Below are 12,807 nucleotides of genomic sequence, written 5' to 3'. Positions count from 1 at the left end.
GTTTTGAATCTACAAGAGGTGAATGATGATGATTATTCATTGTTATTGTTGTTCTATTTGTAGGAAATTTCTATGGTTTTACCTATTATAAGTCTCTTTTATATAACAATTTCATTAGAGGACAAAGAGGATCAACTTTCAATCCTATAAGAAAATCATAAACATTTGCAGGCTCAATCTTGAGTTGTTGCCCGAGTTATATAGCCGATGCTCAATGCCAACAGCTAATTCTCTTGTCGAAGTTGTGCCGATGAGCATTCCTGAGCCGTCACCATGGAAAAAATCTTCAAAGGATAAGGCCATCCAAAATTTAACCCCTCATAGTTTTGTTACCTATGTCTATCAAATAAAATTAGGAGATTTGTTTCGCAGTGTAGCAGCGACATGGTGCAAAAACCTCACAGAACATTCCCTTTCCATGAGCGTCGAAGAACCTTCTGAAGAAAACAAATTTACCTGCAAGATTGATTTAGCATCCGGACAATCTTGGGGGAAAAAAGGTCTCAAATCCTTTGAAATAGAAGGTGCAAGAGTAGATGTATATTGGGATTTTCGACACGCAAAATTCTCCACAAATCCACAGCCTTGCTCAGGCTATTATGTTGCCTTGGTTTACAAGAAAGAGGTACTTTTGTTACTTGGAGATTTAACGAAGGATGCTTATGTGCGAACCAAATCAAAACCATCCTCAGAAGAAGCTACCTTGTTATGCAAGAAAGAGAATGTGCAAGGGAAGAAGTTGTTTTGTACCAGAGCCATGCTAGAAGAGGGTAAACCAGAACATGATGTCGTTATCGAGACTTCCCTTTCTGGACCTGATGATCCAGAAATGTGGATTAGCATAGATGGAATGTTGGCTAGTAGAATAATGAACCTGAATTGGAAATTTAGAGGAAATGAAGTAGTAATGGTGAATAATTTACCTGTGCAAATCTTTTGGGATGTGCATGATTGGTTGTTCAATGACCTTGGTTCAGGCCCTGCCGTGTTTATTTTCAAGCCGGGAATTTTGGAAGATACAAATGATTCTAATAGCAGAGAATACACAGAAAGAAATGAGGATAGTTGTAGCTATGACTTAGTAGACGAGAATTCATCCACCAAAAGTTTTCTTCACTTTCTGTATGCTTGGAGAATGGATTGAAATTCATTGTCAGTATTCTGTAGAAGTGTTGCATTCTTTTTTTGGTAGTAAAAGTTTTAGTTTCATACATTATCTTCTTTATTAGCATTTGATTTGATTTAGAGTTATAAAAAAAAAAAAGTATCGTTTCAATTATTAGCATTTGATTTGATTTAGAGTTATAAAAAAAAAAAAAGTATCGTTTCAATAGGGCTCATTTCTTTGAGCTTTTTGATTTATATGATTTGATAATAATTTTTTTATTAATAAAGGAAAGCTTGAAAATAATTCTATCATATAACCTACAAGAAGTCAACATATACAACATTCAATTAAGTTAGATTTGAAAACATCATTATTGTAAACCAAATCATAACTTCCTCAATCAACTATTCAATAATAATTAGATTCAAATGGTTAATGAATTTTTTATAAGGCCGAAACTATTCAAATAGTACTTGATTTCGATCTTATCTAAAACAATTTTTGACAAGATTTTGTTTCTTTTGGTGGGTAGTCTTTAAACGTGCGTCGAACTCAAAGCTACAATTTGTAACTTCTTGAAATTCGTGGTAAATAACTAAATCCAAACATATGGTACCTTGCAAGTGGAACTCTAGATTAATCAATGTCATTTTTCCAGAACAACCAAAGAGTTAAAACAAAAATATACTTTACAAAGTAATAATATGACAAAGAGACATCTTAATGATATGCGGTCGAATGCATGAACATATAGTTTAAACTCCAAAGATTAGTGGGTTGACATTTGAGAAAACCTAGCAGATTGTCATGAGATGATTGAGAAAAGACGGAACCTATTTGAATTGATTTATTTTTTAGCTTATGCAAATAAGTAAATTTTTAAGTATTTTTCATAAGCTTGTCAAGGTAGTTTATGAAAAAACAGTTTATTAAAATACAATTTTCGTTAGTGGCTGGAAACTTATGTGTTAACATATAAGCTTACTTATTTTTTATAAGCTATTTCTCATAAGCTCAAAAATAAGTCAATCCAAACAGATCTAAATTGCTCAATTTAAGCGCAAATTGGGGATGTAGCCTTTATTGGAAAATTTAACTTTGTACCCAAACACATGATATTTCTTCTCTCAAAATAGAATACACATGATATTTCAAAAATACCCTTAATTTTAACATTTTTTTCTTCTAAAAATTACTTAACCCATCCTAGACTAGACTAATGATCTTAAAAAAAAGAGTAATGATATTTTGACATCCAGTTGATGACAACTTTGTTGACAACCTTGTTTTTCTCACTTCTTATTGGTCAAAAACAATAGAGAGAGAAAAAGGAAGAGAGAGGATAACAACATCATGTGAGTATGAGAGAGAAAGTTGTCCAAAAGTTGTCAAAATATCATTTCTCTAAAAAAACTGTGTTAAATTATTTGAAGGATTCGATTTTAATGCCCAAATAAGTTTTTTTTTTCTTTTCAAAACATCCATTTCGAATACTCATACCAAAAGTTTTGAAAACAAAACATTCAGGTGCTGATTTTCAATTAGCCCTCAAATTGCTCACATTTTCATAAAAATGTTTATCGAGAATCACAACCTAATTGGAGTTTACTTTCAAAATATCGATTGAAAGTTAGGATCTGATCGGTGAACAATTTGAGGAGCTTTTTTTTTAAATAAATTTGAGGGTTTTTTTTTTTGAGATTGCATTAAATTTGAAGGGTTTTTTTTTTTTTTAAGAAATTAAATTTGAAGGCTTATTAACCAAGAATATTATAATTATAAGTATAACCCCGGACACCCCACTTCTCCACAATTAAATTGTGTGAGTTCTAACCACTGGGCTACTTGACAAAAAAAGAAAAAGTACAGGAGGGTCTAAAAAAACAGAAAAAGAAAGAAGATATAAAATGAAAAGAAACAAAGAGTAAGAGACCCTTCCTACGGCACAAATTTTGGTTACATGAACATGGCAAGAAGTTTAGCGGGAAACATTGGCTTCAAAATCTCATCTCATCTTCAACCTCGCATTTTTTCAATCCCCAGGTAACTACTATTTTATATAATTCCATTTATCTCAAAAAAATTATGACCCATTTGTTTGCTATAGTTGAAAAACCAAATCACTGAAAAGTTTGATTCATTTTCAGTTTAAATGATTAATCGAGTTCTAATTTAGATACCCAATTGGTTGCATTGTAATGGGTTGACGCAAATTCTTGTAAAAATTCAAGCTTTTAATAAAATTACAGAAAAGTTTGATTCTTTTTCAGCTTTTAATTAATAACGGAGTTCAAATTTAGCTACCCAATTGGTTGCATTGTAATATGGGTTGATGGAAATTTTTGTAAAAATTCAAGCTTTTAGTTCGCTTATTTGAGGTTATCCACTCTCATAAGTTTTGTGAGACTGTTTGGGAGAACTTATGGAAACAGCTTATGACGTTGTAAGTTGTTTTTAGCTTATACATAAGCGCTTGTGCTATAAGCTGCAAATAAGTTGTTTATCCAAACGGGGCCATATTTTGTAATGTTTTTGTCATGATTCCATAATGTTTTTGGTCATGATTCTTATGACTTTCGTTTTTTTTTATTATTGAAATTGAAATTAGGAACATTTGGAAGTTTCGGATTGAATGCTTCAAGAGGAGAGACTTTAGTTCGTGTGTTGGTGTTAGGTACATTCCTAACACATCATGCAGGGTGAAAATTCCCCATTTGGAGTATTGTAGCTTTGCTGATGGCAGTGTAATCAAGATAAATGATGGGAAAATTGGGCATGCAACAATTCCGCATTGTGAAACTTCTCCAAATCCAGATGAAGTTCATACTGAGTTACTCTTTGATGATAGTGAAGAAGGTAAACTAGTTATAGAAGCTCTCACATTTAACTTATGCTCGAACACTTAGTTTATGACTACTTTTTCTTAAGAATATATACTTGTTTTGATTGAAATCTTCCATTAAGTTAATCCAAGTTTGGCCTATGACATCATTCTATTTTATCCAATGTTTTAAAAACCGAACTAGACGTTGAACTCGCGAGACTTCTGGGCCATGGTTCAACTGGCTTAAACCGCTCGAGCGGAGATAAAACCGCAAAAATAACCGACCTATAATAAAGGTCGGTTCAAGGTTCAACCGGTTGATCCATTCATTCAGTTTTGAAAACACGGATTTTATCATTTTGGGGCTACTTATGCTTCACTTCACAGAGGAACTACATTAATACTACCAATTCATGGGGTATCTAGACTCAAAAGAACTGTGAGTTTAAGCCTTGTAATTAAATTTGATGCTTGGCACGGGATCGGTTACTTAAAGTACGGTGACATGATATTCTTACATTGTACCAATTACCAAAGTACCAGTATGCTGTAGGTGAAGTTATAACTTATCTATGTGGTGAGTTTATTAGGATACACCTGCAGGATTGAATGTAACCAAAAACTATAAGCATATCTCCCTAGTTTATACACTTGATCTGTAGGTAGATTAATACTGCTTAGATTGTGAGATATTTGTTTTATCTCACGGGTCAGGGGAACTTGATCTGTGTTAGACACACATAGATAACCATCGGAGCTTACTTTATGGCTGACTATACATTTTGGACACTATTTATTCACTTTTTAAACCATCCCTAGAAAGTTGACTATTTTCCATTTAAACTATGATTAACCGAGTGCTAAACTGTTAAATAGATTTTGTATATGTATAAAGACTGGTGTTTTCCATTTATTTAGAGAATGTTCTCGCTTCAGAGGCTTCATTATAGTTGAGGACCATTGTATTTGATAAGTTGAATAAATGTAAGCTCTTAACAAAAATTTGATAATGTTATGGGGGAAATTGGGAAGAAAGGAAAAACAGTATTATCTTATGGTTAACCATTATTAATTTTCTCTAGAGCTTGATAGGATCTCCTTAATCATTAATATCTAGGATGGATGATCATGATAGGTTCATGATTCTTGATTCACCATGTTCATTTATTTTTCCAATTTACCTTTTAAAATTTTAGCATTAAGTGTTTTTTCATAGCCTGTTTTAGCTCATTTAACTTCTTTCTATCAATTTGTTGTGACAGAATATTCAGCTACAAAATCAATTAGTAAGCTTTAAAATCATAGTTATAACACTTACAACTTTTTTATCCAAGAAATAAAGTTGTTCTGATCATCTTAATTTGTGGATTCTAGGTTCTGAACAAATGGAAGAGGTTGGAGATTCTTGTGAACAGGATTTCATACGTGTTGACAAATTTACCAATGATGCTGAACAATCGGCTGTCAAATTACTTGCATCTAGGTTAGTTCCCTCGTCTCGAACTTGTAACATAACTTGTTCAACGCAACAATAGTTTATTATGCTGCATCGTCAGCCAAATTGAAGAGAATATGAAGTTGTATGTTTTCCTAATTTAGTGCAAGAAAAATCAAACATTTTCATGATAAATATGTCGTTTTTCTTGTCTCTTTGCATCACTTGTTCTTAACATCGGCATTCAATTATCACCGTGCTTCCTACTGAGGCAATGCAATTGTCACATTTCTGAAGAAAACTGGCAGTATAAAACCACAGAGCTAAACGATCATTTCAAAGCATACTGTGTTACTTGCGCAATGTAGTTACTATCTCCTTAAAAAATCCATTGTATTTTTTTCTGAAATTTCAACTTGATTTGGGTTGTTTGCAACTTTGCAGATCACTATATCAAAGGGTGAGATAATGTGGAATGAATTATAACTATTTGGCATGTCTTTTGAAACATTTTTAACAGTATCAATCAACTATCAAAACATTTAATTACCTGGATTTGTTATTGCTTGTAAGTTATTAACAAAGGGAAGAAATTTTGTTATGATTCAAGTCAGCTAATATTTTGAGAAATGGTATTTGTAAAATCATTTTGTGACAACTCTCTCTCTCTCTCTCTCTCTCTCTCTCTCATACTCTCATTGTGTTCTCACTTTCTCTCTCTATTGCTCTGGTTTTCGTGCCACTACCTACATTTCTTTGTATATCTTTGGTTGTTCCATAAGTTGTCCCAAAAATGGTTGTTCAAATAACATACCTCTAATATTTTTTACACGTTGGACTTGGGACCGTGCATATACATTCAATGCAAAATGCTGTCTTTTCTTTTAAGCATGCCTATCTTCTTACTCCGCAGGGCACTCACAGCAGTAGAGTTGAGAAAGAAATTGCTTAGCAAGAAATTCTCCCCTAATGCAGTGGAGGCAGTGATAAACAAGCTCCAGAGACAGTATGTAGCTAACTTCATATCAAAATTGTTGGACTGTTATTTATCATCCATTTCCAAATGTATCTGATAGAACCCAGTAAAATAAATAATGTAACAGTGTATTATTGAATTGATAAGTGATGAACTCAAGAGCTCTACAATGGTGGAAACGGAAAAAGAAAAGATAACCGGAGTTCAAGAACTCCTAACCAGAGCAATATGCTCCTACCAGAGAGAAACTCTCCTAACAAACTCTAACAATATTTCTGGATGAATGTTCCCTCTCTTACTTCCACCCCTTATAATCATGTTGAATATTCCAACTGATTGCTATATCAGCCATCGCTCCACGGGTTTCCTATTCAGCCCATTTATTAGGCATAGGTCCAACCCGCTCCTAACATTACCATTATTAGAACTTTTGCTTGCTTTTCTTAAATCCAGTTTTTATCATGTTCTATTCAGTTTAACTAAGTAATTAACTAAGATAAGATATCTGCAATAACAGATACAAATGGCTGTCATGAAGATCAGTGACAGATCCAGAAATTTTAATAAGTGGGGTCAAGTTATATCATAAAAATTTATATAAAACTTTATAAACGCGTAAGCGTGCGAAAATTATATAAAACTTTATAACGCATAGCGTCAGTGATGCAGGAGGGTTTTATTAGTAATTTAATAGTATTTATTATTTTAGCCAAATCTTAATAATTTTCTAGAACTTTCTATTATTATTTCATTTTGTTTTATTTCAGCCCACGGGTTTGTTATTTCTTTTGCTATTTAAACAGAACATTATGCAGCCTAAGAGGCACTTTTTGATAGGTTTGTCGCTTGCAACCTGTCAGTTTATCTTTTAGGTTTAGCGCTTGCTAAGCCTACGCTTCCGTATTGCGTCAGTCAGTCACAACCTTTTTCAACAAATATAAGAATAGTTATTTCATAAAAGAAAATTTTATCCTAAAAATAAACATTATTTGTATCGATATAATAATTATAACTTTTTATAAAAAAAAAAAAAAAAAAAAAACTACTTTTGATTTATTAACTAGTGCTCTTAGAACACTCATTAGGATCCTTTTTTGTTTTATAATTTTTATAGTGTAATAAATAGACTATGTGAAGACAATAATACTATATAAACGGGTCAAACTAGATATATATCTAATTTTGGGTTAAAAATACAATACACATGTGGAGGCAAGTGGGGTCGCTTGATCCCATTGCCCCCACACTAGATCCGTGCCTGATGAAGATGACTTAAAATCTGCAATAACAGACACAGTAGCTAACTTAAAATCAGTTGCGGGGTCTCCATGAGAATAGTAGCTAGATAATCAGGTGTAGAAGAAGAATGATTCTTGAGTATTTTAGAGTGATCCACCCTGTGTAGTCATGAATATGTTCATTAATTTACCATTTTAACTTTGATGCGGTTGATAGAATCAATATTTTTCAGATTATCAACACATAGCGACACCTTTATAAGATTTTTAACTGGGTAGATTGTAGAAGTTGATGAACTATATTTCCTCCGTTTTTGTGTGAAAGAGAGGATGGATGTAACATGTTTAGACAGTGGAGAATAGGGAAAAAAAGAAATGGAGACATAAAAGAAATGTACATATTCTATAATAAATTATATTAGTTCAAGCACATCATAATTTATATATACAATTTTCTATTTAAAATAATCTATCATATAAGTATCCAAATTTTTCGAAAGTTTACATAAACCAATTTGATCATATTAGTATGAATATATGATATTGCTTCTTGTATCTGTGTGAAACAGAGTGTTTGGAACAAAATTTAATTCTTGACTGATTCGGTAAACCTTCTCTGCAGTTTGAAAAGAATCACATTGTGTAGTACTTTTCGTAATGTACATTGTCAAGTTCATTTATAAAAAAATAAAAAAAAACTGAATTTTCTGAATTTTAATACATTCTTTGGGATTATGGTCATGTTTTATGATTTTATCCCTTTGTTTCAGAGGGTTCATCAATGATAGGTTGTATGCTGAATCATATTCTCAATCTAGATGGTCTTCGTCTACTTGGGGGCCAAGACGGATCAAACAGGTAAGCTAGTCTAGTCCGCCCTTCTGTTCATCCTCTTACTTTTTGCTTTCCAATACACTGCCAACACTTTGCTGTCTTTAGTTATTACTCATAAGCTCATCTTCATTTTAACTTATGTAGTATTAGGAGTGAAAGATGTAGTACATTGTGACAGCAACTTGCAAATTCACCTAGCAGTGTGCATCTACTTTTTTTTTTCATTTCATAATTATGTCCTATTACTTTACAATACTAGAGAGCATATGGATAAGGCATGGTCAGCGACATTGTTTTCATGGTCGCACATGCGTTTAAGAACCATATACTTGCTATTATTATCATCAACGAAAATATGCGTGTGATGGACTTTAATTCTTGTGGCAGGCACTGTTCAAGAAAGGAGTTAGTCAAGCTGATGCTGAAAAAGCAGTTGAAGTGGTTTTTAAGGACAACAATGATTGTTCTGGAGAAGAGAAGTCAATTATTGGCTTGTCAAAGCAATCCATTGATCATCTTTATGTTCAGGCCTCAAAGCAGTGGTTCAAAGGTCAGAATGTTCCGAAGGAGACAAGGAAATCAAGGATTATTCGATGGCTTCAATATCGTGGTTTTGACTGGAGTGTCATTAGCATCATAGTAAACAAACTAGATAGGCATGAGCAGAATCCTCCATAGTGCACAACTGGGACATCCAAATTTCATATACTAATCTGAAATCCATTTGGTGGGGTCCATAAACCATCATGTTTGATGTATTGTATTTGTATAGTGTGTATTATGGTAGGGCTGTCCATTGTCTCATAATGCTATGGCAATAAAACTAGCATTTCATTGCTTCATTTTGTGGCTCAAGGCCATAATGCATTTTAGCACACAAACATGACTGCACTTGTCTGAGTTCATTGAAGCTGCTTTCTTTTTCACATTGAGGCTGAGTGAGATAAAGCAGAAAGCACCACTTAGGAGATGCTACTATTTGTGAGTACATTGTGTGCCCATTTTTTGATGGTGCTGTCTGATATGATGTAAACAATTGATGTAAGGTTGTTTTAAAGTCTACTTACTCTAGAAAAATCATCAACATGATTATTAATCCAATTAAAGCCATTATTAGAATTTACAGCTTCTAGAACTGTATGAGTGGCATTGATGATGTCATGGCAACTTTTGATTATTTTTTTTCAATGATGGAGACTTGCAGAACCTGGTTGGATGCACCTGTCTGAGAACTCTTCAGTAACGGCTCATAATATTACTTAAAAATATTGAAGACATGTTAAGTGAGTATTTTTGTGTGAGAGGAGTAAGTCATCACCATTACACCAGTCCATGAGGTATCAACTCAATACTAAAAGTTTGATTTTGTAACTTCAAATGGCATAGTTATAATCCGTATGAAAATGTGAGGGACTAATTTGTTATTATTTTTTGTGAGATTTAAATGACCTGCAAGAAGCAAGAAAATCGTGAGGTACTAAAATGGATTTTAGTGTATATAATACTTCTTATATTTAAACTTTTAAGATAAATATATTTAGTCAAAAAAAACTTTAAGATAAATATGCATTTCAAAATTAGTTAAGTATTAAATATTATTTATGATGTAATAATTTTTTTTCATTTTTTTAATAATAAAAGTACATGAGATATGACAATGAATATCCATTAACACAAATAGACATCCACTACATGCTCTATTGGATAAAAATGATATTCATGGTAAATGATTTAGCGGATTTTGAAATATCTCTGTGTATATGTAGATACTAACATCCATCACATTATTTATTAAAAAAAATGCAATTATGTTAAAAAGCAATTATTAGTTGTATTATGTAGGATTTCTTCATCATCATTTGACAACTCTAAAAAGCATTAACACATAAAAACATAAAATATTAATACATTGCATTTTCACTTTGACTATGAAATTTCCTATCAAACAATAAACAAGACTTTGGATATTAGGTAAAAGTTTCTTTCATGTGGAGAAGTTTTATATTAAAATATTACTATATTTTATTAATTTTACTCATTTACTAACATGTATAAATACCGACAGGTAAGGATACCATGAACTCCATCTTTGTATCCATTAATTTTACTTATTTTACATTGCTCCTTCCATGTCTCTGACGAATTTTATCCTATATTCAGTGGTACAATTTTTCTTAACATCTCTAATAAGACTTAAATTGTTTTAAAAACTTATAATAACATTGTTTCTAGAATAAAACTTGAGAAAAGAAATATTTCAAGTTATCATAAAATTATTACAAAATGATTGTACAAATATCATTTATCTTTTTTATTTTGCAGAGATTATTTTTAGATCTCGTCCAAATTACAGGAGGGTGCAAAAATCAACCAAAGAAGTTGCTACTTGATCTCAGATCCGAAAGGCCCAAGCCCAAAACCAATCATTCACCATCATCACAAAACAAGGTTTTGAGCTCTGAAATCGAAACCCTAATTCTTCATTCAGAGAGAGTGTGTGAGAGAGAGAGAGAGGCGAAGAAGAAGAAGAAGATGAAGTTCAATCCAAGAGTTTCAAGCAGCCGTAGGAAGAGCCGAAAGGCGCATTTTACGGCCCCATCAAGTCTCCGCCGTGTGATAATGAGCGCACCACTGTCCACCGATCTCCGATCCAAATACAACGTCCGTTCCATACCAGTTCGCAAAGACGATGAAGTTCAAGTTGTTAGAGGAACATTCAAAGGTCGTGAAGGTAAAATCGTTCAAGTTTATCGCAAAAAATGGGTTATTCATATTGAACGTATTACTCGTGAAAAAGTTAATGGTAGTACTGTGAATGTTGGTGTTGATCCTTCCAAAGTTGTTGTTACTAAGCTGAGATTGGATAAGGATAGGAAGTCGTTGCTTGAGAGGAAGGCGAAAGGACGTGCTGCTGCGGATAAGGAGAAGGGTACTAAGTTTGGTGCTGAAGATATTATGCAGAATGTTGATTGATTTTCATTTTGATTAGAGTTTTGTTTTTTGTTGGGATTGTTATAATTGGTTTTGATTATGTTGTTGGAGTTGAAAATTTGGAATTTCAGTATGATTTGTTTTTAATTTACTGAATGAAATGAAATGTTTTACATTATCATTGTTTGTGTTTGTTTGTTTTGATTATTTTTATCTGTTATTGAGATGTGATTGTTCTAATTAAATTTTCAATGTTGTGAAAAGAAATTGAGGGTTGAGACCTCTGTAGTGCCGACATGACACTTATGATCCGACCTGTATTATTGACACACACGATTGCATGCAATCATGTTATTTTCTCTAATTAGTGTTGTGTGTCTGGTGGTCGTGTTTGTGTCAATCTATGAAGCACATACGTTCCTCGGATTGGGCGTGTTGCACACGACACGTCCGACGCCAACATATAATTACATTGAATTATGTGATTTTCTTTAATTATTAGTTGTGTCGGCGTGTCCGTGTCTGTATCCGTGCTTCATAGGTGTCAATCGAGTGGCTCTGGTGTCTGTTGTCAGTGTCTGCGTTAGTTCTTCATAGGTTGAGGCCAACTAGGGTAAGATGGGAATGTGGGTAGCGATGATGGTTGATAGAAAATCAGTAAAAGTTTGCTAAGAGTTTTTGAACATGAACTTGGTTGCCTTTTTTTTATTGAGATCATTTTCACTTGGTGAAAAGAGATGGGAAATTAGGGTATGATGTAAGATGTTAATGTTTCTGTTACCTACAAAATGATAATTTATTTATGAGAAATGATATTTGTACAACCATTTTCTAACAATTTTTTGACAACTTTCTCTTTCATACTCGCATTATATTTTTATTCTCTCTCTTCCTTTTTCTCTTCTATTGTTTTTGGCCAATCATAGAAGAAAAAAATAAAGTTGTCATGAAAGTTGTAAGAAAGAGATGTACAAATATCACTACTCTTTATTTATTATTAGTATTATTATTCTCTAATCTAATCAAACTAGTGCCAATACCAGTGAATTTAATGGGTTATGGGTGTGACTTAGTTTGTTAAGCCTTTGTTTGGATGTCTTTGCTTCTCGGTGTTCGTGTTGTGATGTTGAATTTTGTGAAGCATTTTCAAGCTTCGGTGTAATCGATTTACAATCTTTAGTGTAATCGTGTGTTTGCTGCCGGGCATTTAGTAATCCCGAGTTTATGGACGAGGATTTCCGTTTGATCTGCATAAAACCACTCTTAGAAAGAGTCAAAATTTGAAGTTCCAACTTAGACAATGAGTAGAGATAAGAGTTAAGCTTGTGGTTGTGTAAATAAAAAGTAGTACAAATGCATGGATAAGGGTACAGAACATTGTTTGAATTTAGAGGAGAAGAAAAGGTGAGAAAATAGAGCATTTTTAGAATAATTTAAGCAACTTGACTTTACAAGATGACA

At 32.8% G+C, this 12,807-nt stretch overlaps 3 protein-coding genes across 3 annotated transcripts; all 3 read left to right on the top strand.

Annotated features, from left to right (window-relative positions):
• Positions 1 to 81: 81 nt before the first annotated feature.
• On the top strand, positions 82 to 1,211 carry LOC146925275 (uncharacterized). Its single transcript, XM_085710241.1, has one exon. The coding sequence runs from the start codon at positions 215 to 217 to the stop codon at positions 1,142 to 1,144; it is 930 nt and encodes a 309-aa protein (XP_085566367.1). The 5' UTR covers positions 82 to 214; the 3' UTR covers positions 1,145 to 1,211.
• Positions 1,212 to 2,986: 1,775 nt separating this feature from the next.
• LOC146925274 (regulatory protein RecX family protein) lies at positions 2,987 to 9,534 on the top strand. Its single transcript, XM_085710239.1, has 6 exons — positions 2,987 to 3,151; positions 3,717 to 3,964; positions 5,307 to 5,415; positions 6,281 to 6,373; positions 8,352 to 8,439; positions 8,803 to 9,534. The coding sequence occupies exons 1-6, from the start codon at positions 3,069 to 3,071 to the stop codon at positions 9,091 to 9,093; spliced, it is 912 nt and encodes a 303-aa protein (XP_085566365.1). The 5' UTR covers positions 2,987 to 3,068; the 3' UTR covers positions 9,094 to 9,534.
• A 966-nt stretch (positions 9,535 to 10,500) lies between these two features.
• Positions 10,501 to 11,527, top strand: LOC146925273 (large ribosomal subunit protein uL24z-like). The gene is made up of 2 exons (XM_085710238.1): positions 10,501 to 10,577; positions 10,738 to 11,527. The coding sequence occupies exons 1-2, from the start codon at positions 10,545 to 10,547 to the stop codon at positions 11,386 to 11,388; spliced, it is 684 nt and encodes a 227-aa protein (XP_085566364.1). The 5' UTR covers positions 10,501 to 10,544; the 3' UTR covers positions 11,389 to 11,527.
• Positions 11,528 to 12,807: the final 1,280 nt, after the last annotated feature.

This window comes from Medicago sativa, chromosome 5 (assembly GCF_051527215.1).
Source record: "Medicago sativa cultivar Bolivia chromosome 5, Bolivia_mono, whole genome shotgun sequence".
Lineage (NCBI taxonomy): Eukaryota > Viridiplantae > Streptophyta > Magnoliopsida > Fabales > Fabaceae > Medicago > Medicago sativa.
The sequence above is the reverse complement of the archived record's forward strand: the minus strand, read 5'-3'. Positions and strand labels throughout refer to the sequence as shown.